Below are 25170 nucleotides of genomic sequence, written 5' to 3' on the forward strand. Positions count from 1 at the left end.
GGCTCAGATTTAGTACTTACGGTAAGATTGTGGCGATTAGATGTCAATCACTGTAAAGGTTAGTAACCTATACAATTACCTAAGTTTTACCAGGTTAAAACACCTTGGAAACGTACAAGCTTGATATGCTTTAAATGGTAGAACATGGCGAACTTTCAAGGGAGAGTAATGATTAAGTAAGTACTGGCTCAGATTTAGTACTTACGGTAAGATTGTGGCGATTAGATGTCAATCACTGTAAAGGTTAGTAACCTATACAATTACCTAAGTTTTACCAGGTTAAAACACCTTGGAAACGTACAAGCTTGATATGCTTTAAATGGTAGAACATGGCGAACTTTCAAGGGAGAGTAATGATTAAGTAAGTACTGGCTCAGATTTAGTACTTACGGTAAGATTGTGGCGATTAGATGTCAATCACTGTAAAGGTTAGTAACCTATACAATTACCTAAGTTTTACCAGGTTAAAACACCTTGGAAACGTACAAGCTTGATATGCTTTAAATGGTAGAACATGGCGAACTTTCAAGGGAGAGTAATGATTAAGTAAATACTGGCTCAGATTTAGTACTTACGGTAAGATTGTGGCGATTAGATGTCAATCACTGTAAAGGTTAGTAACCTATACAATTACCTAAGTTTTAATACTAATAAGTTACTATATTTTAATTGATAACCACTAATTAGAAATTAGTTTATATCTATTATATACACGTTTCTTTCCGTGTCAGAGTTCAAGGTTTACAGCCCATAGCCGCAGTAGTACGAGATCCGCATCTTAGGATGGTGTACGCTATAAGAGTGATGGTAAAATTCCTCTAATAGGTCAGAAAATAAAGTTTCAAGAGTTGCCGTTGGATACTGTTGACTATCTGCCCTCCCTCTAAGTCTACCAGCTCAAAATTAGAGATGACTAAGAACATATAGCCCTTTGTACATCTTTATACAAAATTTCCGAAACAGACTTTCAATACTTTTAACTTTTAATACCATTTAATCTTTCCATTTAAAATATTTCTGCCAATCACTTTATGGTGCAAGCATATTAATCTTTCTAAGAAAAGGATCCCAGGATCGAATCTCAATAGTTATCAGGACTGTTCAGACACTGTGCATTAATTGTCTACCTCAGAAGAGGGAATGGTGTAGAAACGATGACGTCATAGCTGAACAACGTGGAACCAGAGAGAGCGTTGCTAGGGTCACGTTGCTAGGCCGCTATGACACTTGACAAGCGGAAGTTGTCATGTTACCATGACACTTGACGGCAGATGTTGTATGCTGCCAAAGAGAGCGTTGCTAGGAGATGTCACGAGACATTATTGTTCATGTGTTGCTCATAGTCATAGTTCCACTAAGTGGTACCAGAGGGCGTGTTGTTATTGGAAGCAATGACATCACAGTTTGATACCAGAAGGCTTATCACTATAGGCGGACGGTGTTGCCAGGGTTCTATAAGCAGATGGCGATACTAAGGTTCTATAGGTGGACGGTGTTACTAAGGTTCTATAGGTGGACGATGTTACTACACGTGGATGCTGTTCTAGGCATATTGTATATGTTTTCCAAGAGCAGTTGGTTTTACTCGGTGGATTATGCTACCAAGGTTCAATGAGCTGATTTTGTTTTCTCTAAAAATGGTGCTGCTTGGGCAGATGGTGTTTCTATAAACACTATAAATCAATAGGATGATGAACTCATCGTAGGATGTCTTAACATGTCATTATGTCATCAACATTGTAGTATAGATTTCATTATATGCCCTACAAATTTACAACTAAAACAATTATTTAATGAGACAACTATTATAACATAGTGTATTAGATATGCCATTTTGTATCGCATATATGATCTTAATTTATCCATTATTTGAAGAAGGCAAACATTACAGACAATAATATTTGCCTCATTCAAATATTTTAAAAATTGAGATAGTATATGCGATAAAAAATGGCATAAGTAATACACTATGATATAATAGTTGTCTCATTAAATAATGGTTTTACTTGAAATCTTTTAGGATATATAATTAAATCTAGACTACAATGTTGATGACATAATTACATGTTCAGACACCCCACGCTGAGGTCATCATCCTATTAATCTATCAGTTTATAGAAACACCACCTGCAGCACTATTCTTAGTAAAACTATCTACCAATAGAATCTTAGTAATACAATCTGCCTGGCAACACTAACTGCCCATGTAAAACATACACAATACACCTGGTAATGCCATCCGCCTATAGAACCTTGGTAACACCATCTGCCTATAGAACTACTATCAGCTTTTGTAAGACACAGGTAAAACACCTAGTAAGACCAACCACCTACAGAAACATTACCCTTGGTAACAATGTCCGTCTGCCTGCAGTAACAGTCTCTCCTATATTAAACTATGATGTCACCACCTCTTCTAACAACACGTCCTCTGATATACTTCGTAGAACTATGAGTCCTAGCAATGCAACTGTGATGTCACGTGACATATCATAGCAACGTGCTCTCTGGTAACAGACAACATCTGTTAACAAGTACCATGATGACATGACAACTTCCACATGTCAACTGTCATGGCAGTCTAGCAACATGCTGCCAGCGATGCGCTCTCGTGGAACTATGACGTCATCGTCTCTATCTTTTCATCTGAGGCAGCCAATCAGCGCACGGTGTCTGAATAGTCCCTGTAACTATTAATCCAATTCACTATCACAACACACACATCTCTTCTCAGAACTTCTCTGAAGATGGTGGAAGATTAGTAACCACAAAGTTGGATATATAGTAATTAATAATTAGTATGCAGTAACAACAAAACTAGTAACTAATTAATAATTAGACTTATGTGATTGTATATAGGATAATGCAGTCCATGATAACTACATATTCAAATTGATGAAGAATGAACTTACTCTCAACCATGGATGATGTAGACAGTTTGTGGCACTCATTCTTTCTCTGAAAAGAAAAACATGGTTCGTTAGTCCAAAAACAAATCTTGAAAACCATTCGTTTATTTAGTATTCACATATTTCGTCCAATGCTTGACCATCTAGTATATTTTGATATTTTATTTTCAATCATTTTTGACAATCTCTTGATTGGTTTTAAAGAATCAACTCTCGTTTAATGAAATTAGCTAGAAGCAAAATATATATATATGAAATAACCCATATATTAAAGGCTTTAAACCAGTAGACACATTCTGAACTTCCCAAAATTACGTGTCAATGATGACTGTATAAAAAATAACTTATCAAAAAGTAGATTATTATAATTGAATTACTTGCATAAGCCTAATTTTCATGAGGGACGAGGGAGAGATATTCCCAGCACTTTTTCACGGATAGAATTATTTTATTTTATAGAATATATTCAAGCTTATCCCAGCTTCAGAAACTCCTCCCCCCACACTTTAGAAATGAAAGTTACGTCACTGGTTATTTGTTCGAATTTTTCACTTAATAAAGGGTTAATCCAGACGCCTCGAGAAATGTATATATACATCTACGTGACTCACGTTCTATCCTTCACAAGAAGTTGACAGATGAAATCTTTAGCTTCATCTGTGATTGGTTCAAACGATTCGTCGTTGAAGTCAAAAGCTGCTTTTGTAACATTTGCCATGGTTTCAAGAACACTGTCCCCCATGAAAGGAGAGAGTCCTGATAGGCTGTAAGAAAAAAAAAAAAAGAGTTGCTATTGGCTCTCTTGTCTTTACCAAATATACCACAAACGTTTGTGTCGTAGAAGACTGGAAATTAAAAGTGTAATATTTTAATGTTATGTTCCAAACGTGGCTGTATTTTATATATAAGAGTACAATATTATTGTGGACAAAATAATTTTGTCAATAAAAGCACAAGTAAACTCTTGCCAGTTTTTACTGTCTAAACTCTAACAATTATGTTCCCCTCTGACGAGAGTTTATTGTTTCCAATACATCTTCATTAGCATTTTAATAGTATCGTTTTACTAAACTATTGTATGCCAGATTAGTGTTATTGGGCTTCTCAATAGGAGAGATTTTTTTCGAACACAAGAGAAAAAGTTAGTCATTTTCTTGTTATTAACCTAAAAATACAAACAGTTATACTTACAGTGTGTAGCAGATAACACCCACGCTCCACATATCCGTTCCATAACTAACACGATCAAAGTTCACCACTTCTGGAGAAACGAACTCGGGAGTGCCAAATAATATTTGAATCTTTTTGAGTGGATCAAATTTTATGGCAAGACCGAAATCTATTAGCTTTATCCTGTTTCCTGTCTTTGACAAGCACAGCACATTCTCTGGCTAAAATAAACAAGTCTTAAGTATAAAGTATAATTATATACAGTTTTCACATTACAAATACGGTAACAGTGATAATGGAATTGAATATCCAAAAGTATTATCTCCTATTATATGTAAGGAATGTATGTTTGTTTTTAGCGCAAAACTCTGTCCATCATGAAGATTCGAGCCCCGTATCTTAGCGTTGTAAGTTCGTAAATTTACCGCTGACCGACTGGAGGGCAAAGTTGCTGGTTTCTTAGTCCAAAACTACACAATGTGCTATCTAATCCATCCACTGAGGGAATCTCGTAAACTTGCCGCTGGCCAACCAGATGGCCACATGTGGTGGAAAAATAAACGCGAAGTTAAAATAATATTTCATCTAACTATTTTTTGAATAAAATAAATTCGGAATGTTTTAGGAAAAATGAATCTATGACTAGCATTGGAAAACATGTTTCATTAAACCAGAGTAACACTGATTGTGTGTAAGATAACAATGTTCGAAACTTTTTAAAGCCGCAATGAATTGTTTGTTATTAAACGCAAAGTTAAACAATGGGCTAATTGTGCTATGCCCATCGTGGGTATCGAAACCCTATTTTTAGCATTATAGTCCCTTAAATTTACTGTTGATTCATAGGGTGGAGGCACGTGAATTGAAAGGTTTAATACTGTCGAACTTGCATGTATTATATGACACGTAAAATATTAATATAGACAACAGATGATTGCCATATAAAACTTGTGCTGCATGTGATATGTTAAACAGCTTCCAGTGGTGTTTTAAATACATGTTCATTTTTCACTTGGCTTTAAATATAATCTGCTTTAACCATCAAGTAACTGACAGTATTAAAATAAATTAGGAATCAAATTAGTTGTGCATCCAGATGGAGATTGTTCTGAGGGTTTTAAGAAGATTAGGGATCAAATTACTTTTCTATCCAGACAGAGACTGTTCTTGGTGAGTTAATGTAGGTAATGGACCAACTTACTTTCATATCCAGATGGAGAATGTTCTGAGAGTTTTAAAATAGATTAGGGATCAAATTAATTTTCTATCCAGATAGAGACTGTTCTTGGTGAGTTAATGTAGGTAGGGGACCCACATTCTCCATATCCAGATGGAGAATGTTCTGAGAGTTTTAAACTAGATTAGGGATCAAATTAATTTTCTATCCAGACAGAGACTGTTCTTGGTGAGTTAATGTAGGTAAGGGACCAACTTACTTTCATATCCAGATGGAGAATGTTCTGAGAATGCATATATCCGATGCCTTCACAAATCTGCTTCATGAAAATAGCGCAAACTTTCTCCGTCAAAACGAAGTCGTCATCAATAACACGTTCAAAGAGTTCTCCACCTTCAATCCTAAATAGGAAATAAACACAAAATACTTGTCCACGGTCTTTGAGAAGTTCTGTAATACAGTTGTCCTAGGTAGACAGTAAATATAGTGGGTCCTTTTCCACAACAGGAGCCATACGTATTATAAACATAACGCCTATACTGTATTACAGCTTTCATATTGTCTTACTAGAAAAACGTTGAACGATTTTTATCATTATGAATTAAAATTATCACAACTTACTTTTTTTTCATTCATTGATAAAGATTAAAACATCATATTTATATATTTCCTCTGAACAGTACGTGTTATATGTTCATTAGCGTATTTTTTTTATGTTTCCAGTACTATGCAATGCTGTCACTTTTGTTCTATCTAACTGACATACACAACTTTCAGCACTTGTTATAAAATCTCTTTTAGTGTAAATTTTTCTTTGTGTAAATACCGGTTCCAAAACACTGCAGGTCAGTATATCAAAATCAAAACTTTCTTTGTAATTACAATTTTAAAATGTCAATATAATTAACCTTTGAAATTTCCATAAATTTTCTGACATTTAAACGTACAGTTGCAAACTTCAGTAAATTAATCTTTATCTCGAAAAATGTGTTGTTAGAAGACCTTACGAGGTCTCTTTATAAACATGGGCAGCTTTCACTGTTACATAATTTTACATGAAAATATGTAAAACAGTCCTTTAAATAGATCGTATAACAATAAAAGAAAAACATCTATAGCTGGTCTTAAAATAACATATTATTATAATAATAATAACATAGTCACAAGTGCCTCTCACCTAACGTGCAAATTCCAGAAAACAATGAAAAAGCATTTGACTTGAACTGAAAATTCCAAAATTTATAACACAAAAAATTCGGCACTTACAGTTCCAAGATGATACACATCTGTTTCTTTCCATCATCAAAAGCATCGTAAAGTTGAAGGAGTCGAGGATGTTGTAAAACCCTCATAATCTCTACCTCTCTTTCTACGTCTTTCCTGTCAACAGCTCTATTGGTAGTTATAAACTTTGCCGCTAGGACACGACCTGATGCCTTCTCTTCGCATTTATAAACAGTTCCGAATTTTCCTCTGAGAATGAATATTTCATGTTATTTGAATGTAGTGTATTTTTACTTAAATAAAGTCTAATATTAGATCTCTCGAACACAATATAAAGATTTTAAGTTATCTACTTTGTATGCAAGTAAACTGCATCAAAAAAGAAAAGATGCAAATTTATGAAAAACTCGTGATGTAGTTAAATGTAGTTGAGTGTGCGAAATTATGGCTACATATAACATACAGCAGCCGTTTTGTTTCAATAACACCACTACTAACAACGATTACTGAAAATTCGTAATCTCTGAAGTCATCAATAGACAGTTTTTGATATGGGCATGTTTGCAGTAATTATATGAAATGGAAATGGTTATCAAGTGACTTCGAGACGACAGTGTCGTAGCTAAACCTAATTACTTCATTCTGTATACCCAGGCCTTCGGGTCTATATGGACGCTATGCCTTTGATTTTTCAGATGTTCTCCAGAGGGACAACGATAAATTTACTCACGTACAAGATTAAAATCTGGAGTTCGATTCCCTTTAGTGAATGCGGAAGATAATCCAATATGGTTTTGCTCTAAAACAAACAAACTTTGACCTTTTAGAGATATATATTTTTTCCATATTTCCAACTACATATTGCGTTTTTTTCCCTGTTAAGACACTTAAAGTATCTAACTTCATCGTATCCCGTAAATCAGTTTATTTACTTACTCGTCCATCATCTGGCAGAAAGTCGCCTATTACTTAACATACACATCCATCAGCATTGTTCTTACAAAGTCAGCACAGACTTTAATAACATTGGAACATTACACTTGAAATCAAGACGGGTGAAAACAATAGTCGAGGGGTTTCAGTCTAACAGTTAGTTTCTAAGGGCTACCGTGATGTAATTTTAATTGTTTAATTATTAGATAGACACATAGTCCGTTGTGTAACTTTATGCTTTTTTTGTCCAGTTGGCAATGTTATTTCATGATGATCTTTGCATTAGTCTGATATTGTCAATTCAGCCAGTACAGGATATTACAGTTACTATTTTGTTTAACCCGATAGCTATATTTCACTACAATATTCTTTCAATCGGAATAGACATTATCTATAACAGAAACAAAACAACTAGAATAAAGCGATTTCAACAGCCTTCTAGCCAACATATTTATACTAAAACTGCACACAAATTAAATAAATGATTTTTAAAATTCCTATATTACTAAAGCAGATATAAAACATACGATATGCCTGCATTCCACAAGAGTACCATTCTAAATTTTTCACAGATACCCAAATACTTTCTTTAAAAGTTACTTGAATTTAAACCTGACAATTTTTATCAATGCTTATTTCATTCAGAAAATTTCAGGCAAAAAAAACTTGTCAGTTATATTAATTTTGTAAAATATAATTACCAAGTAAAATAAATAAATACTAATACCACATCAGAATGTTGTGCAACAAATGTTCCTTTCTTTTTACTTACAGTATAGTCAGGGGTGTTGTTTCAGAAAAAAACAACAACAAATGCCGGGGGAAAAGTAGTGTCAAAACGAAGATCATTCTCTGAACTGAGTAACATAATGAATGAGAAAATCCCTGTAATTTTTCCGTTTCTAATATTCGTAGGCAATATTGATTGTTTTCTTCCACAAGGGGGAGTCCCTATTTGTTGACTCATTGTCGTTTAATGTATCCCGCTTTCTACCTACTGTCACAGTACTTTCTATTGGATTTATGATATGGGAGTGTAATATTGCTGAATATAACGTAATATTGTAATGTATATAACAACACTGGACAACGTGGCTCCGATAATCGCTTAACAAGTACGATCTATCAATCAAATAGATGAATGTCTGCTAGCAAATTAATACACTAATCGTGCGCGATTACAGCCCATGACAACCATTTATATTACAGCACATGACAACCATCTATATTACCGTCTTGGATAGGAAAAGAATCATGTTCGAAAAGCTGCGTTTCTTTTATTCGTTTGTGAAGAAAACTTCGATCATCTTATATCCTGCAGAATCGGGGGGTGGGGGTGGCAAACCAAGATATCTGTGGGGGATAACTGCTCTCTTTGATGCACAGTAAATAACCCTTGGCGGCTCATCAGATTAAAAGGAAGCCGTCCTTCCTCAAAGATTTTGAACAAATAATGTAAGGTTTATTTTTTATATTGATACCTCTATTTTTTTTTTCTTTTGGTTGTAAAATTCTTGAAAAAAAACGCACAATTTTGTAGTAAAACGCTCAATAAATCACTTTGTCTCGCCTTATGCTATTTATTGAGTAAATGTCTTGTGGTGTGAGGTAGTTACATCTATCGGTTCTTTTTTCATTTGTACAATTTCTCTAATTTTGCAGCGGAAACAGCCTAGCCTCCTTGCCAAGTTTGAGGCCCACCGCACAGCTAATGATGCCAATTAGGATCTAAGTTCGGAAACAACTGTTAATGTTACGTATTAGAATTTCAAATTGTCTGAAACCGAGTTAACTGATAATTTAAATTTAGAAGTTAAATTGTACTTTGGATTTAGTAGTTAAATTAAAGCCGATATATAGTCAGTTTATGATATTTGCCAACAAGATTGATACACATAGTTTTCTTTTTTAACACAAATACGTTTTAATACACTGTTACGTATCTGCTTGTTTATTAATTTCTGGTAGAAATTCTTTCCGAGAAACTTCAGCGATACAAGTTCTTTCTCGATTAAACCAGTTTATTCTTCCTCGATACAAACGTTTAGCACACAGTAATTTCACAATCAGTACGTTTCTCGTCACTTTAAACTTAGCTACTTTTATAATACACGCTATATATCACAGCGATTCACAATCTCGATAACAAAACACACACTAGCTCGAAACAGAATCGTAACTTACCCGGAACTCTCTTCATTCGATCCCGCAGGCTTTCACTACCAGGCTTACATACTAAAAAAGAGGGCGTCTCGAACAAACTCGGGCTTACCCGATAATTCATGATCATTCGAGAAATTTCACGCACCCTACCAGCGCCAGACGCGCCGGCAGCGTCACGTGACTTCCGCTGTCGTAACAATACAATTTATAATAACAGTTATTACAAACAATGATTTATAGACAAACGTTTTACAAACTTACAAGCAATATAAAGTCTTCTTTCTAGTCTGGAACTTCCTTGATATCTGTTACGTATTAGAATTTCAAATGGTCTGAAACCGAGCTAAATGATACTTTAAAATTAGTAGTTAAATTAAAGCCGATATATAGTCAGTTTATGATATTTGCCAACAAGATTGATACACACAGTATTCTCTTTTAATACAAAAACGTTTTAATATACGCACAACAATACAATTTAAAATAACAGTTATTACAAATTGTTATTGTAAACACTGATTTATAAACAAAAGTTTCACAAACTTACAAGCAATATAAATTCTTCTTTCTATTTTGGAACTTCCTTGATATCTTAATGAGAGTTCATGAACAGCGAGTTGATTACGAGCTGATATAGGTACAATTCACTTAGTAGGGAGCTAGCTAGCCCTGTAGTTCTCGCTGATCATTCGCCGATTACAGGTCGAGTTTCACCGATGACGTTAGGTAAGGTTTTCGTAAAAATACTAATGTCCGATGGGAATCCACTGAAGTTAAACGATTTGTAATGTTCGAACTTTGTAAAGGTTCCTGGCCAAATATCTGAAGTTTTCCGATTAGTAAGCGTTATAACAATCACAGTTATAGCTTCTGAAGTTTTATTGTACACTGACTTATACTCTTTTGGCGCGTCACGTTGGTTATATTTATAGGCGTGGGAACGTTTTCTAGAAATAGGATAACTTGACGCATAATTTGTACAAGTACTGTTACTTATAATTGTTTATTGTAAAAAAACTACCAATCCAAGTGCATGCAGCGTTTTACTTTTGTTCGGTAACTTGCCTAAAACAAAAATAACACCTTTAGCATATTTCAGCAACATAGTTTAAAGTTTGTGTTATGGTTGCATTTTATCAGAATTATTTGGGTTTCTCAAGGGTGTTATTATTGAACGTATTAACTTTTTACGAATGTAAATAAAAAAAAAGAGATTAAATTCGCCATCACTTTTATCTTCTAGTCTATCATATCTTCACTTTCCAGTGGCACAGTGGTAAGCCTACGAACTTATAACACTAAAAACCGGATTTCGATACCTGTGGTGGGCACAGAACAGATAGCTCATTGTGTAGATTTGTGTTTAACTTGAAACAAACAAACTATTATCATTGCAATAATCATACGTACATATTTTTAAGTTCAGGATAAATATTACCTTGCACAAACAAACAAAAGGCCCGGCAAGGCCAGGTGGTTAGGGCGCTCGACTCGCAATCTGAGGGTCGCGGGTTCGAATACTCGTCCCACCAAACATGTTCGCCGTGAGGGCGTTATAAATTTACGGTCAATCCCACTATTCGTTGGTAAAAGAGTAGCCCAAGAGTTGGCGGTGGGTGGTAATGACTAGCTGCCTTCCCTCTAGTCTTACACTGCTAAATTAGGGACGGCTAGCTCAGATAGCCCTGGTGTATCTTTGCGCGAAATTCAATAAACATAAAAACATATTTTCTGTTAAACATTAAGTTTTATATAAAGATCAAACTTACAAATATCACATGGGACTTAATTAAACCTATCTGTTAACGTTAACATTAACTTGTAAAACTTGTAATGGAAAAGCTAAAACGCTTTTATTCATTAAGTAGACTGGACTTTGCTTCTTCTTTGTACAGTATAATCTAAAAGAATCCACTATACAAAAGAAACTTTTACAACAAATTCATGTTTAAACTAAAGTATGGCAAATTTTTAAAGCTAAAAGTCTGGTTAAAAGCCAAGTTTGCATTTTCTTTCCTTATTTATCGAGTTACGTGGGGTACGCCTGTTTTTGCTGTGCGATTTAACACTAGAAAAAATCGTTTTATATTTTATCAAGTGAAAAGAATCTTCAGTCGGAATGTCCTCGTCATTTTTTAAGACTTATACTCGGTTCGACGCCAATACTACTCCTCCTTAATCTACAGTAGACATTAACACAATAATTTCACTTGCTAGTTTTCTCGAACGCCACTTCTCGTATCTTTAGTACTTGAAGCACAAACTCAGTTTTCACAAAATTGAGCTAACAGGTTAATTAGATGACAGTAACGGATAAGCAGACTAACTAATTCGATAATCAATAAACCAGCGTAACATATTTACAAAATTAATAACCAACTGCGTTAGCGTAATTCGCATTTTTATAATACTGAAATCTTCTCCTAACACCCTTGCACGTGATGTGAAAGCACCCTCTAGACAAACAATAATGCATTTTCTTAATGAAAAACATATCATACAACAATAATAAAAAAACTTTTGAAAGATTCATTTTGCGATAATGAAAAGTACCTAACCTCCTAAAAATACACTTTTATCCTTTATTGCACTTTTGCCACAAACTGTTGGTAGTTAAACCTACAAAGTGAATAGAAAAATGGAGAACTGTAAAAACAAAGAAAATTGTTGAATTAGAAATTATGAAGTAACATATTCAAACCATGCTTTCAGTATGTTGGCATACGTTATGTAAAGTAAATATTTAAAAATTCAGATTAATTTACCTTACCTTCCTAATTCCTCATAGAGGTTATATTCTTCCTTTACATCTTTGTCTTGTTTTACTGTGACATTTCTTTGTTCAAAAACAGGCTCGAACTCTGAAAAAAAATACATAAAAACTCTGATGTTATCTCATATTATGGAACGCTGTCTACAAAACAAAAATATATTATTGTATTTATAAATAAATTATTTTTGTGTGTGTAATTAAGCACAAAGCTACACAACGGGCTACCTGTGCTCTGCTCACTACGGGTAAGGAAACCCGGGTTCTAGTGTTGTAAGTCAGCAGACATACCACTGTGCCACTAGGGGCAAATAAGTTATAAATAAATACATTTATAAATAATCGCAAAGTGTCTTAATGAATGAATTATATAATATAATTGATTCTTTTAACTACGAGAAGTGTGTTTTTAATATTTCATAACATTATATAGTTAAATCTATATATGATCACATTTTAGTTAAAACATACTGATCAAGGTTTTATGGATTAATTTAAATATTTAAATTTAAATAAAAAAATTATTTTATAAATCAAAAAATGTCATACCTTCATGATCCGGCTCTGTTTCGTCAATGTAGATCATATTTCGCGATCCTTTTCTGAAAATCAAACATACATTTAAAATGTTTCATTCAAGTGTCTCTGTACACACACATAGGGTGACTTATAATACAGGCCTGTGAATTTAAAGTTCATAAAATTTGTTTGGGTTTTAATGACGGATTCTCCATAATTCAGCTACGCAGATTTCGAAAATAATTTTAATTTTTTTCTATCATCTAAGGATTTTTTACAAATCGGAAATAAAAAAACTCTTACTTAGATCAAATTGTTATTTCGTTTACCACAAAGAACAATTTTTTTACTATTATATTTGTTAACAAAAATAGAAACAAATTGAAGAAAAGGGAAAAAGCATTGATGTCAAATGAACATGCATCCTCATTCAGCCTGATTTTTTCGTGAAATCTACGTTTTTTAGTGTCAAAACTGGGTGTTGTGGTCTTTCTTTTATGTATTGCGTTATGAAGTTTTGGAACAACTCTGCACGTGATGGAGAAAAATTGATATAATTTTCATATTCAGCGTACAAGAATTACTGTAAAACATGTAGAAAATTCAAGACAATAAAACCATCGCAGGCCTGTGTAATTCGCGCATCAATTTTGGAGTACTGCAAAAATTGGAGCAATCCTAAGGATGTTTTGTAAAGGAAAAATTACTATGTCAGAGACACTCTGCGATTCACTGCTTGGCCACCATAGAGTTATTCAATAATGTCAACTTCTACGCTTCCGACCTGAAAGAGTCATTCTACTAATCAGGCTTCTAATGATTTAAGAATTGTGTCTCTGTTAGGGAACACTGCTATGCCACTTTCTGTCATACAGCTGAAGCTCACTGCACTCAGCAATTGCGAGCTTTCATATTCTTAACATGTGTATTTCGGCTGTGAATGTCGCAAAAGTGTAGGCATCCAGCTTCTTTATACTTGAACAACCCTCTGATGCCCAAACAGTAGGTCTAACATATACATTTTCCCTTTGTATATCATCTTTCACGTGCCCTCCAGTTTTAGCGATGTTCCGACAATGTGGCGCGAATTTGTTTAAGAATTAAAAAGTACGACTCACAAATACAGTTATTTTTGTCCTACTGCGGCAAGAATAACGACTGAAGAAGTCCATAAAAATTCAGTCCACATGCTGAACACACTGCTTAAATCAACTTCAAAAGAGTAGTATATCATTTTTATTGGACTAGCTACAGTCATCAAAACGTTTATGCGTCTCTGAGTGGCCTAAGCAGTTTATTAAAAATGAAAGTTTCCAAAACGTTTTGAAAAAAAATCAAACTTAGTTTGCAGTCCCAATCTTGAATTTTATCACTCAGAATGGTGCCAAAATATAGAGGCATGGTAGTGTCCCCAACCAACATAGAAGGATGGAGTAACATTACCATAAACTTTGACCAAATCTGGACTATTGCCATAGCTGTTCCAAATGCTGGAACGCCACTAATCTTATATTTCTAAACAGATCTAAACACACTTGCATCACATTTAAAGCAACATTTTCATATCTGTTTTAGATTAAGCAGTTAAACTATGGTCAAATTATTGCCCATGTTCTCCTCCTTGATGAAGAAGCAACACATATAGGAATCAAGAGTATTGGCGCCAAACAAAATTTCAGTGGGTAGATATTAGTCTGATTCCTGTAGCACGTATATTAACATTATATATTAATGGCACAGCGGTATGTCTGCGGACTTAGAACGCTAGAATCCGGGTTTCGATACCCGTGGTGGGCAGAGCACAGATAGCCCATTGTGTAGCTTTGTGCTTAATTACAAACAAACAATATATATATATTTGATAATTTTAATGATGAATTGTTCTTCACAACCACTAGGTTAAAACTGATCCTTTAGAAAAACTTGGAACATGATATATCTGAAATGAAAGAATGACGTAGTGGTTAAGACACTGCATTTATGTCGATAGCTTCTCTTGATAATCAAAACAAAAAATACTGATATCTGATCAAAATATTCTACATGTACTCAAACAGCCAAGTTAGATAAAGGGATCAGCCGTATAAAGAAGTGATATCAGGTTATATATATAAAATGTTTATTTGTTTTGTGTTTAAGCGTAAAGCTGTCAGTTATACGATTAATAGCGTATAAGCTCGCAAGCTCACTGCTGAGCCACTAGGGACATACGAAAGGGCCTCCATTTTTATGGCAACTGGAACAAATAGCAACATGAATGAAAAAAAAAAGGGACAACGTTTTCCCCACTGTTTTCTTGTTAAACGTATCCACTTTTTCGTTACATCTTTACAAGGTTTGCCTTTTATACAACTTGATTCCTTTTTTTATATATCATCTCTATATGGTTGAACCCTTATTCTATCTTGGCTGTTTTTTGTACGTGTAAAATATTTTCATCACATAAGTAATAGCATTACTGTTTTAGGGGCTTATTAAATGTATTGGATTATTATACAGTATATTGTACTGACTTCTTAATGATAAATTAATCTTGAAATGTACTGTAGTTTACAAACATTTCATAGATAAACTGCAAATAGTTGAATACGAAATGAGTTTTATTCACAGGGTCTTTACTCCTTCAGCTGTAAATCCATTGGCCATGCGGAAGTCAAGTAAACATTTTAAACAAGCATTATCTTGAATACATCATTTTTAATGTCAGTTAATGTCTATAGATATTCCAGTTTATTCAAATATGTTGTTATTTGTTTTAGCGCAAAGCTACGAATTGGGCTATCTGCGATCTGTTTGTTTAAAGTTAAGCACAAAGCTACACAATGGGCTATCTGTACTCTGCCCACCACGGGTATCGAAACCTGGTTTCTAGCGTTGTAAGTCCGCAGACACGCCGCTGTGCCACTGGAGGGGGCGATGCTTGGTAGATAGCTTCAGCTATCAGTTGTCGTACTAACTAGTAAAAAAAAATCTATCGGAGGGTAGAATACAATAGAAATTCGAGAAATTCTATGGTAAGACACTTTTCTAAAACATAATCCTCTACAAAAATAGAATTTTTTTACAGACCAATAACATTTCATAATAACCGAGATATTTATAGCCTTTTTTAGAAAACTAACATGTTTGCTGCTACAACTTTGGTTGTTGTTTGTTGAATTTTGCGGAAAGCCACCTCGAGAGATGTATGCCCTAACCGTTTCTAATTTTGAAAAGATAAACCCGAGAGAAGGCAACTAGTTAACACCACCCATCGCCAACTCGTAGGCTATTCTAATCGAATAGCGGTATTTGACTGTAACTCTTATAATTCATCCACAGCACCAAAGTGTGGAGCGCTATATATATATATATATATTTCTCAGTAACAGGGGTGCGAGCCATGGAACCTCGGAGCCACAGCGCTGCACGTTAATCACTGTGATTGCCCTTTGGTATATACAAAAGCTGTGCTATCTGCTGTGTTCGCTGATGGAAATCGAACCCCTGATTTTATTGTTGTAAATTCATAGACTTACCGCTGTTTCACCGGGGAACAACTAGAACGATGTAATTCATTGATTTAAGTAAAACAAACCATTACACTGCATATAAAGATCATAAAAATGCAATTGAATTTGATATTCACATAAACTACAAGTTTCAGATTTTAGACAATGTACTCAGAACTTATGTTCAACAATAAGACGAAAACTCAAACTCTTAATTCATTTTACAAATGTTAGTTGTTTCTTAAACCAAAATAAGCTGCATAAATTATATAAATAACTCAACGTTTCCTTGCTTTCCATGCTAAGAAGCTTAAGGTACTGTATTCAACATAATTCAACGTTACCCTTGTTACTCACATCAATATTAAGAAGAAGACATTCAATAGTTTATTTAAAGGCGGCCATTATTTCAGAACTTAATATAAAGCATTAGATGCTCAATGTGTAACATAACGTAATCGTCATTTTTCGTACATTTGGATCTGACAAATACGGAGTTTTTTTTATAGAACCCCTATGTTCTTAATATAATGTCATATGTACTGTAAGTGCTACACTAACTTGAAGTTGTTCAAACCTACGTTAGCCAAAAATAACAAAATCCCAAACACTACACTAGGAAATCGTGATTAAACAATCTTGTATGAAGAACTTCGAAAGGAGGTATTAAAATTGCCAGGAAATGGGAACCAAATGCAAATTAATGTTATGCATTTCATATCATTATACTTTGAAGAATTTCGATAATAATGCCAGTCACGAATTGTAATAACCTGGTTGTGAGTTTCACTCTCTTTAATGATTGGTTGATAGATAGTGTGACGTGTCACCTTCACTAAGTGAACAAGTATTCTGTAACTTAATCGTTTTTAGGGATGATATTAAACAAAACAGAGTTGATAAGGGTTCTTAAAGAATGAAGGGGGATCCCTGAACACTCCAGTTTGGGAGAGATTCTTTCCTTTAAAAACTAAATCCCTGTCATGGATTTTTATTTTATTTTTAAAGGTTCTTAACCCACTTAACATGCTGTTGAAATATAGACAAGATCAAGGTGAGATGTATATATATATATATATATATTAAGGGATTTTAAAAACTAACTTCTGATAGTTATGACAGTAGTCTAGTAAGTTGTTTTTCTTTTGATATAGGCTGATTTTAGATGCGCACGAAATTCACATCACGTTAATATGGACTCGTACAGACCAAATATACTTTTAATTCACACTGAAACATCCACTCACACTGTTTATTTGACTAAAAGAAACAAGTTTATAAATTCACTATTTTTGGGTCCTCTATCTTTTTTTTCTCATTCATTTTCCAAATTGTCTGGGAGCTAGGGTCATCGCTTATTTGTTATTTTGCGCTCCATCAACAACATTTGACACTACGTACCATGTGACAATTAGATTTTAGGAGTTTTGCATGTAAACATATATTCACACCAGTAAATATTTTATAGGACTTTCTGTAACACGGACACACATGAAAAAAGCAGAAGAAAATTTGCATGTAAAAGCGAGTTGGAAAACTAAAAACAATGAATTTCTGTAACTTGGCATTTCTTGTGTGATTGTGTTGTTACCATGATAAAATAATGTTATGGCATATTTAAACTGTATACTTTAAGGTACAGTTACATCATATATGCGTCTCAGTTATTTTACATTGCGGGTTGACGTTTATTGCACGCACTGAGTATTCATGTTAACAGCTTAGCTACACAATCCAGAAAGAGCCTGACAACAGAGTTATTTTTCTGGTGGATTTGGGCAAGACCTGGATGTTCGGCGAGTAACAAACACAGAGGCCGGGAAAAATATCTAAAACATCCAGAAAGAGGCTGACAATAGACTTATTCTACATGCTTCAAATGCTGCGAAAGAGCCGGATCTTGTTTTCTCGTTCCTGACACAGATCTATCAATTTCTTTTGTTCATTTTTGCAAATGAAAAAAAAAAATAAGGTTAAAAACGGGTCAAAAGGATACATTTAGATATATATCCCGAACCATCATATTACAAACGGCTTGGGCCAGGAGGTCTTTTCCCTCCTCCCCTGATTAAAGGCCTTGACAGGTTGAGACTCAACCAGTGTTCTCCTGACTGTAGGAAATACAACATCTGAAACATGTTCAACAAAACATCCAAGACTGGCACTCGCAGAACTCGAAAACAACGTCATCGTAAGTGAAAAGATTAGACAAACTTGCCACAAAATAATATACATAATGAATTATGCAAAATATACAGCAGCCAAAGTGAGTGAAATAAGATAGAAGCTCTTTTGCAGAAAACATGCCAAGAATGAATCAATTTCTCCCTTCGCAGACTGTCTTTATTACCACCTGAATCAAAATACATGCCAAAATGAATCAATTCCTCCCTTTGCAGACTATTTTTATTATCACCTTAATCAAAATACATGCCAAGAATGAATCAATTTCTCCCTTCACAGACTGTCTTTATTATCACCTTAATCAGAATACATGCCAAAAATGAATCAATTCCTCCCTTCGCAGACTGTCTTTATTACCACCTTAATCAAAATACTTGCCAAGAATGAATCATTTCCTCCCTTCGCAGACTGTCTTTATTACCACCTGAATCAAAATACATGCCAAGAATGAATCAATTTCTCCCTTTGCAGACTATCTTTATTACCACCTTAATCAAAATACATGCCAAGAATGAATCAATTTACTCCCATCGCAGACTGTCTTTATTATCACCTTAATCAAAATACATGCCAAGAATGAATCATTTCCTCCCTTCGCAGACTGTCTTTATTACCACCTTAATCAAAATACATGCCAAGAATGAATCAATTCCTACCTTCGCAGACTGTCTTTATTACCACCTTAATCAAAATACACGCCAAGAATGAATCAATTCCTCCCTTTGCAGGCTGTTTTTATTACCACCTGAATCAAAATATATGCCAAGAATGAATCAATTCCTCTCTTCACAGTCTGTCTTTATTACCACCTTAATCAGAATAGAGGCCAAGAATGAATCAATTCCTCCCCTCGTAGACTGTCTTTATTACCACCTTAATCAGAATACAAGCCAAGAATAAGTATCTCCCCCCCCCTCTGCACGTTGTCTTAATCACCACCTTAATAGAACAAATCCACCCTGTTCATAATCCATTTGAACTGGATGGTAAATGTAGGAAGACATAATGCAACCTACAGTGATGACACAAGATCATGCATCTAGGACACCAAAAAGCACAGTGTCAGATGCACTGCAGCTTTTCTAAACAATTGCTTCGTTACACTGTAGCATATACCTGTGAAAGTGAAGAATTTTGTTGAAACCCAAGAAATGAATCTTATTGTATTGTCTCACCTGAAGAAAGTAGACGCAGTGACTGCAATGATTGTGTCCATGCAACATCAAACATCTATTTTTAAATTCTTTTGATTTGTAGATGGCGCGTTATAGCTTGTTTTCAATATCCTAGTAGGAAGGTTGCATTTTTTGAGAATAAGGAGGAAACAGTTATTGAATTTCTTATATTTAATAGCCATATGTGCAGAACCTTTATTTTATGGCATGGAATCCGCTTCTTTGCTGTTCTGTAAGGCAAAGATTAAAAGGATCGCTGGTGCAAATCGGCACACCCCCGGTGGCACAGCGGTCTATCTGCGGACTTACAACGCTAGAATCTGGGTTTCGATACTCGTAGTGGGCAGAGCACGGATAGCCCATTGTGTAGCTTTGTACTTAATTACAAACAACCAATCAAATCGGCATACCCGGTTCAATGACTACATGAAAGTTATGGTTTGAAGGAAAATATTGAGGAAAACAAATATGTCTTTATTTACATGGAAATCTCAAATAATTTCTAAAATATGAAAGTGAATAATTTCACATAGTTATGGGCTATTTCATATTAGTTAGTTACAGTATTTTAGAGAAATTATACACGTAGTACTTGTTGAATTGATTTTCGTTTAGCTATGACTGTGAAATGTACATTAGACTAAGCGTGTTTTTTAGAGCACAGGTAGGAAGACGTGTTGTACCAAGCTCTGCACCCAAGTGGCTAACTTCCCACCGGGAAGGAAACTCACTCAACGCTTGCCTATGGCTTCGCCCGTCATTATGGACGGCATTCCTAACGATTTCTCCCTCAATCGGATAAATATTTTCCTAAGAAAATACAAACCCAACGCCGCTATCGACCCGTCCAAGACGAAACTATTAAGAAGGGGAGGAATCTTTAGTCAATCCCTCACCCCTGAAGACTCAGATTGTCTATGTGCCCCATGGAACTCTAACCCTCCAGTAACCGCCTCGAAGTAATGCTCAACTTTTTTCTGTGTTCCTGAGAAATGTTGATCTGTCTATATCCACTGAAGACATCAAATATAGCCTCCTTGCCATACCTAACTTCAATATCCACGAAGTGCACAGAATCAAATCAAGAATCACAGGCCAACCGACTCGATTCATCAAAATAGTCACAGACTCTAAAACTACAGAACAATATCTTCTAACTCATGGACTATCTTACTACTTCTTCCGCTTCACAGCCGAAAGACCAAGAAGATGCCTAATCACAAGAAACAATGATGCCATAACCAGATCTTCCAAGCCCACAACACATCAAAATCGACAGTATCCTTTTCTCGCCGCCTCACCCGCTCCCGAGACAGAACCGCCTACCACCTCCAGTAAAACAACTGTGAAAATAAACTCTAGCACTCAAACAACCAACCTCCAGATAACTTCACGGCAGACATGAGCTGTGTCATCTCTATCAACCATGTTACCTCTATTAACCAAGTGTGACGCCTCTACTTCTACGGAAAGCCTCCTTCTTATACACAAAGAAACACAGACCGGGATTGCCAAAAAGGACCGAAGAATCCAAACTGATGACCACAACGATGACCAAGAGACTGACAAGATCCACTTTAAAAACTTCAGAAGCACTACCAACTGAAGCCCCCTTATCACCCAGCACCATCCCATTACACAAGACACCATTCCGTCAACTAATCAACCAGAGCCCAATCCAGCTAAACAACTACCCGAGTGTACACAGACACACGTCGCCTCTTCACCCAGCCAGCCTGTTCTAGCCTTCAAGCATCACCAGTAGCCACATGGAATTCAACCCAAGAAAACTAATAATATGTCTTTTTCCACAGCATTTTCCGGGCATGGTCAGGGCATTTTATTCGGCGCCCTGGCCGTGAAAGTGGATTTTCTCGGGGTACTCTAGTTCCACCCCCCGCAGCAAAATTTTTCCTTGTGCTTTGGATCCCTCGATCCCAGCCCTGAAAAACACCATCTCGGATTAAATGTAACACTATAGTTTTCTACTAATGTTTAATTAGTAAAATCCTTATCCTAAACTGCTAGCCAATATTCTTTAATCAGTTTAATCTCAACATTTTAGTCAACAACGGACGTACTCGATCTGCATCTCTCTGCTCTGCTCTACAACGCCTGACGCCACGGAGTCATCCAACGCACAGGTCCCGCTGAAAGAAAGAAAACTTCCGTAGTCAACACTCAACTCAGCAAAGCTCTCCTTGTTTCCCTTCTTCTCCGCGTCTCCTCGCAGCTCTTCCCTCAACTTGTGAACTCGTCACTAGGAAAATTATCAGTTGAGACCTTCACTCATGTAAGCATTTAATTCTTAAAAGCCCGGCCACTTAATTCTAAATGTGTAGTGTGGTGAAGAGAAACAGAAGTTTCTAACCGCCCCTGATTATATTTCACTCCCCTTCGGGGAATGAAATATACTTTTAACCTAAATTCCTACCATGCCAAACGGCCAACGCTTAACTAAGCGTGGTCTAGTATGTAGCGTTTTGGGCTGTGGGTCAGAGAGCTGGGGATTCAAGACGTGATGTTGATGACCACGTTGCACATTTTTAGCTGTGAGAGCTTTATAAAAGTGACAGTCAACTTTAGCCATTTTATTTCGTTCAGAGAGTTGAACAAAGCTCTTGTGGTGGTGGATGTTAGTAGTTGGTTGTCTTCCTTCTTGTCAGTACTTCAAAATTCAGGATGACTATACCTTAATCCCAGAGGTCTGTCTGACCACTTAACAAAAATATCATTGCCATTCCATATATATGCATATATAAAATATGCACATGCTCGAGCTGATTTAACGTGAAATGTAAGATATATTGATGACGGATTGAGGTAATAATAAGCAAAGCAAAATAAGTTCATTGTCAATGAGAAATCGATGATTAAACTGTGTAAGAAATAATTCGAAGCACATTAACACTTGTCATGAATATTCGTTGACTATGGAAAATAGTTACCTGTTTCGAACGTAAAATGTATTTCATAGGTTAAAGATTCTCTAACAGTTGTATCATCATACTCTGATCTTCAATATCTACTTTAAGCTTATTATAATAAAATAGTTTATGTTTTAATGAACTCCATGTAGTAAAGCCGATATAATAACATAAGATTTGTGCTGTATACCAGAATGTAATGTTTGTAAATAAATTTAGAAAACCGTGGATTTCCAAAGAAATTAAATTGAAAAATCACGTACAAACTCTGTGTTTGATGAACAGCGTATAAATATTGCTTAAACTTGTTATTATTGTTTATTTAAAAATTCTATGATTACGATGAAGTTTTTAGGACTTAAAGAAATACATTTTCATATTTCTATTTTGTTTTGACATGCAAAACTGACATATTATTAAATATTCGAAATCACAAATACACAAACAGAAGTAGTTGATGTATGTATAAATGCCTATAATGTTATACTGGATTAATTAGGACTAGATTACGGGATATCCACTGGTCAGTTATGTGAGTTACAGACAGGCTATTTATAGCCACCGTATAACGGCTCGTAGAATGGCTCTGAGTATTTTCAAGTACAAACTTTTAGCTCATAGCGCCATCTCTTGATCGATTTGAGATCCAATTACAACCGTGGATATTGAGGATTCCCTCTTGTTTAAGGACTGTTATTATCCTTTGGTCAACTGTGTGAGTAGTCATTAGCTCCTAGTTTGATTTAATTCCCCAATAACTCATCTTATAATATTAAAGTTAGGGGTTCGATTCACGCGTCAGACACAATGCAGAAGTTCTATGTGTAGTCTTGCATTATAAACAACAAAAACAAATAGTCTGAATGCAGAATTAAAGATCTGAAATATTGTATTTTAATGAACTTAAAAGAGGAGAGAAACTGTCAAAAAATGTTTTATTCTATATAAATAAATCACTTTTCCTCTACAAAAAAGGACAGATTTGTACACATTGATGTATAAGCCACATGAATACACATGAAATTTAAGTCGCTGCATATTTTATGTCACTATGTACTCGATATAATGTTAAATAATTATAAATTAATTAAGTTATATTCAAAGAGACGTGAGAGAAAATAATAACCGTCGTAAATTAATACAATTAAGTGGCAATCATGTATTAGGGAAATTAATCAAAAATGTTTAATCTACAATTAATATATTAACATGATCAATATTCATGGTTTTAATCTATAGAACTAATCAGATTGTGTCACCTTCATTGACCTCAAGGGCACATTCACCAACAGCCAATCAATGATATAACAAAAGGTTTTCTAATGTATTGAAATCAAAATTATCATGTAAGATATACCTGACTGATGAAAAACTAAGTCATGGATTTCCAAGTCTTATCAAGTGATAAAAAATCATAAAATTAGTTCATATTGTATCGCCTTAACAAACAAATGGTTAGTAAAATTCGTTGGAGCCACTTAGTGGAGCAGTGAGGTTGCCAAGAAACAAATTAATTTGTAACCAAAGTCCGAAATAAAAATTAAATTATTTCATTATTAAACAGCCGTCATCTTACTTGATGTAAAAGATCAGGGTTTGTCTTTCTTTGACTCATCATCATAAGTCATAGTCTTTTCAGGATCTCCCTCACCGTCAAAGAGATGCAATCCAAATCCAATATGGCTGCGCCCACAGAATGTCATTTTGGGGGCAGGGATTAAAACCTAAGACCCTATAATACGCTTATTTCTACATACAAGCACACACACATATATGTATAACTCATCGTCCTTGCTTTCGACAATATATATGCAGCATATTACATTGTTTTCAAGCACAATCCTTTACGTTTTATATCTAGCACACATATTTAGACATTCTAGGCTTAAACCAATGCCATCGTTGCCACTTGAACTATTAAGCACAATCTATACAATAAAATGTGATATTTGTTTAATAACTACAAAAGTTTCATCCATTTTATATGGGATAAGATCACCCTCCTTTGAAATACTTTACACGCAACGCAGCTTTTTTTCCTTCTTGTGAAGACATTGAAATACCAAATCATTTCAGGATATTATTAATTTTGTCTCGAGAATATTCTATATATTAGTATATCGCAAACAGTAGTTTTTTTCACGATAGTGAACATATTATTGTGTACAGCCCACAGCCTTTTCAACTGGAGTTCTTTTGGAAATGATATAATTCATAGATTTATTGAGGAAAAATATTTTATATGAATAATTAAACTGTAATGAATCTTTTTTTGTGATCTCTACTCTTCATCAGATCAACTAGCTGAAGATTACTTCTTTCAGGAGTTCAAACAGCCTTTCCAAATGACCACTATAATATAGATGGAAGACTTTCTTTTAATTATGTTGAGAAGCGACGAATAATAGAACCGCATGATGTGTAATTATTTTTGCGCTTTTTGTCTATCTATCTATCTATCTATCTATATATATATATATATATATATATATATCGCCCCCCCCACGTGGCATAGCGGTAAGTCTACG

The 25170-nt window shown here is 34.8% G+C and overlaps 1 protein-coding gene across 4 annotated transcripts in view; it reads right to left on the reverse strand.

Moving 5' to 3' along the window:
- LOC106464108 (myosin light chain kinase, smooth muscle-like) overlaps positions 1-25170 on the reverse strand; it is a 41907-nt gene that overhangs the window by 8987 nt on the left and 7750 nt on the right. For all 4 annotated transcript variants that reach the window (XM_022391771.1, XM_013924219.2, XM_022391769.1 and 1 more), the window contains 7 exons: positions 12896-12948; positions 12347-12437; positions 6523-6729; positions 5516-5657; positions 4101-4300; positions 3521-3673; positions 2913-2958 (listed from right to left, as the gene is read on the reverse strand). In XM_022391771.1, the coding sequence (XP_022247479.1) occupies positions 2913-2958; positions 3521-3673; positions 4101-4300; positions 5516-5657; positions 6523-6729; positions 12347-12437; positions 12896-12932 (876 nt within the window). In that variant the 5' untranslated portion in view covers positions 12933-12948. The remainder of the gene's footprint in view (positions 1-2912; positions 2959-3520; positions 3674-4100; positions 4301-5515; positions 5658-6522; positions 6730-12346; positions 12438-12895; positions 12949-25170) is intronic.

Source organism: Limulus polyphemus, unplaced genomic scaffold, assembly GCF_000517525.1.
Source record: "Limulus polyphemus unplaced genomic scaffold, Limulus_polyphemus-2.1.2 Scaffold1562, whole genome shotgun sequence".
Lineage (NCBI taxonomy): Eukaryota > Metazoa > Arthropoda > Merostomata > Xiphosura > Limulidae > Limulus > Limulus polyphemus.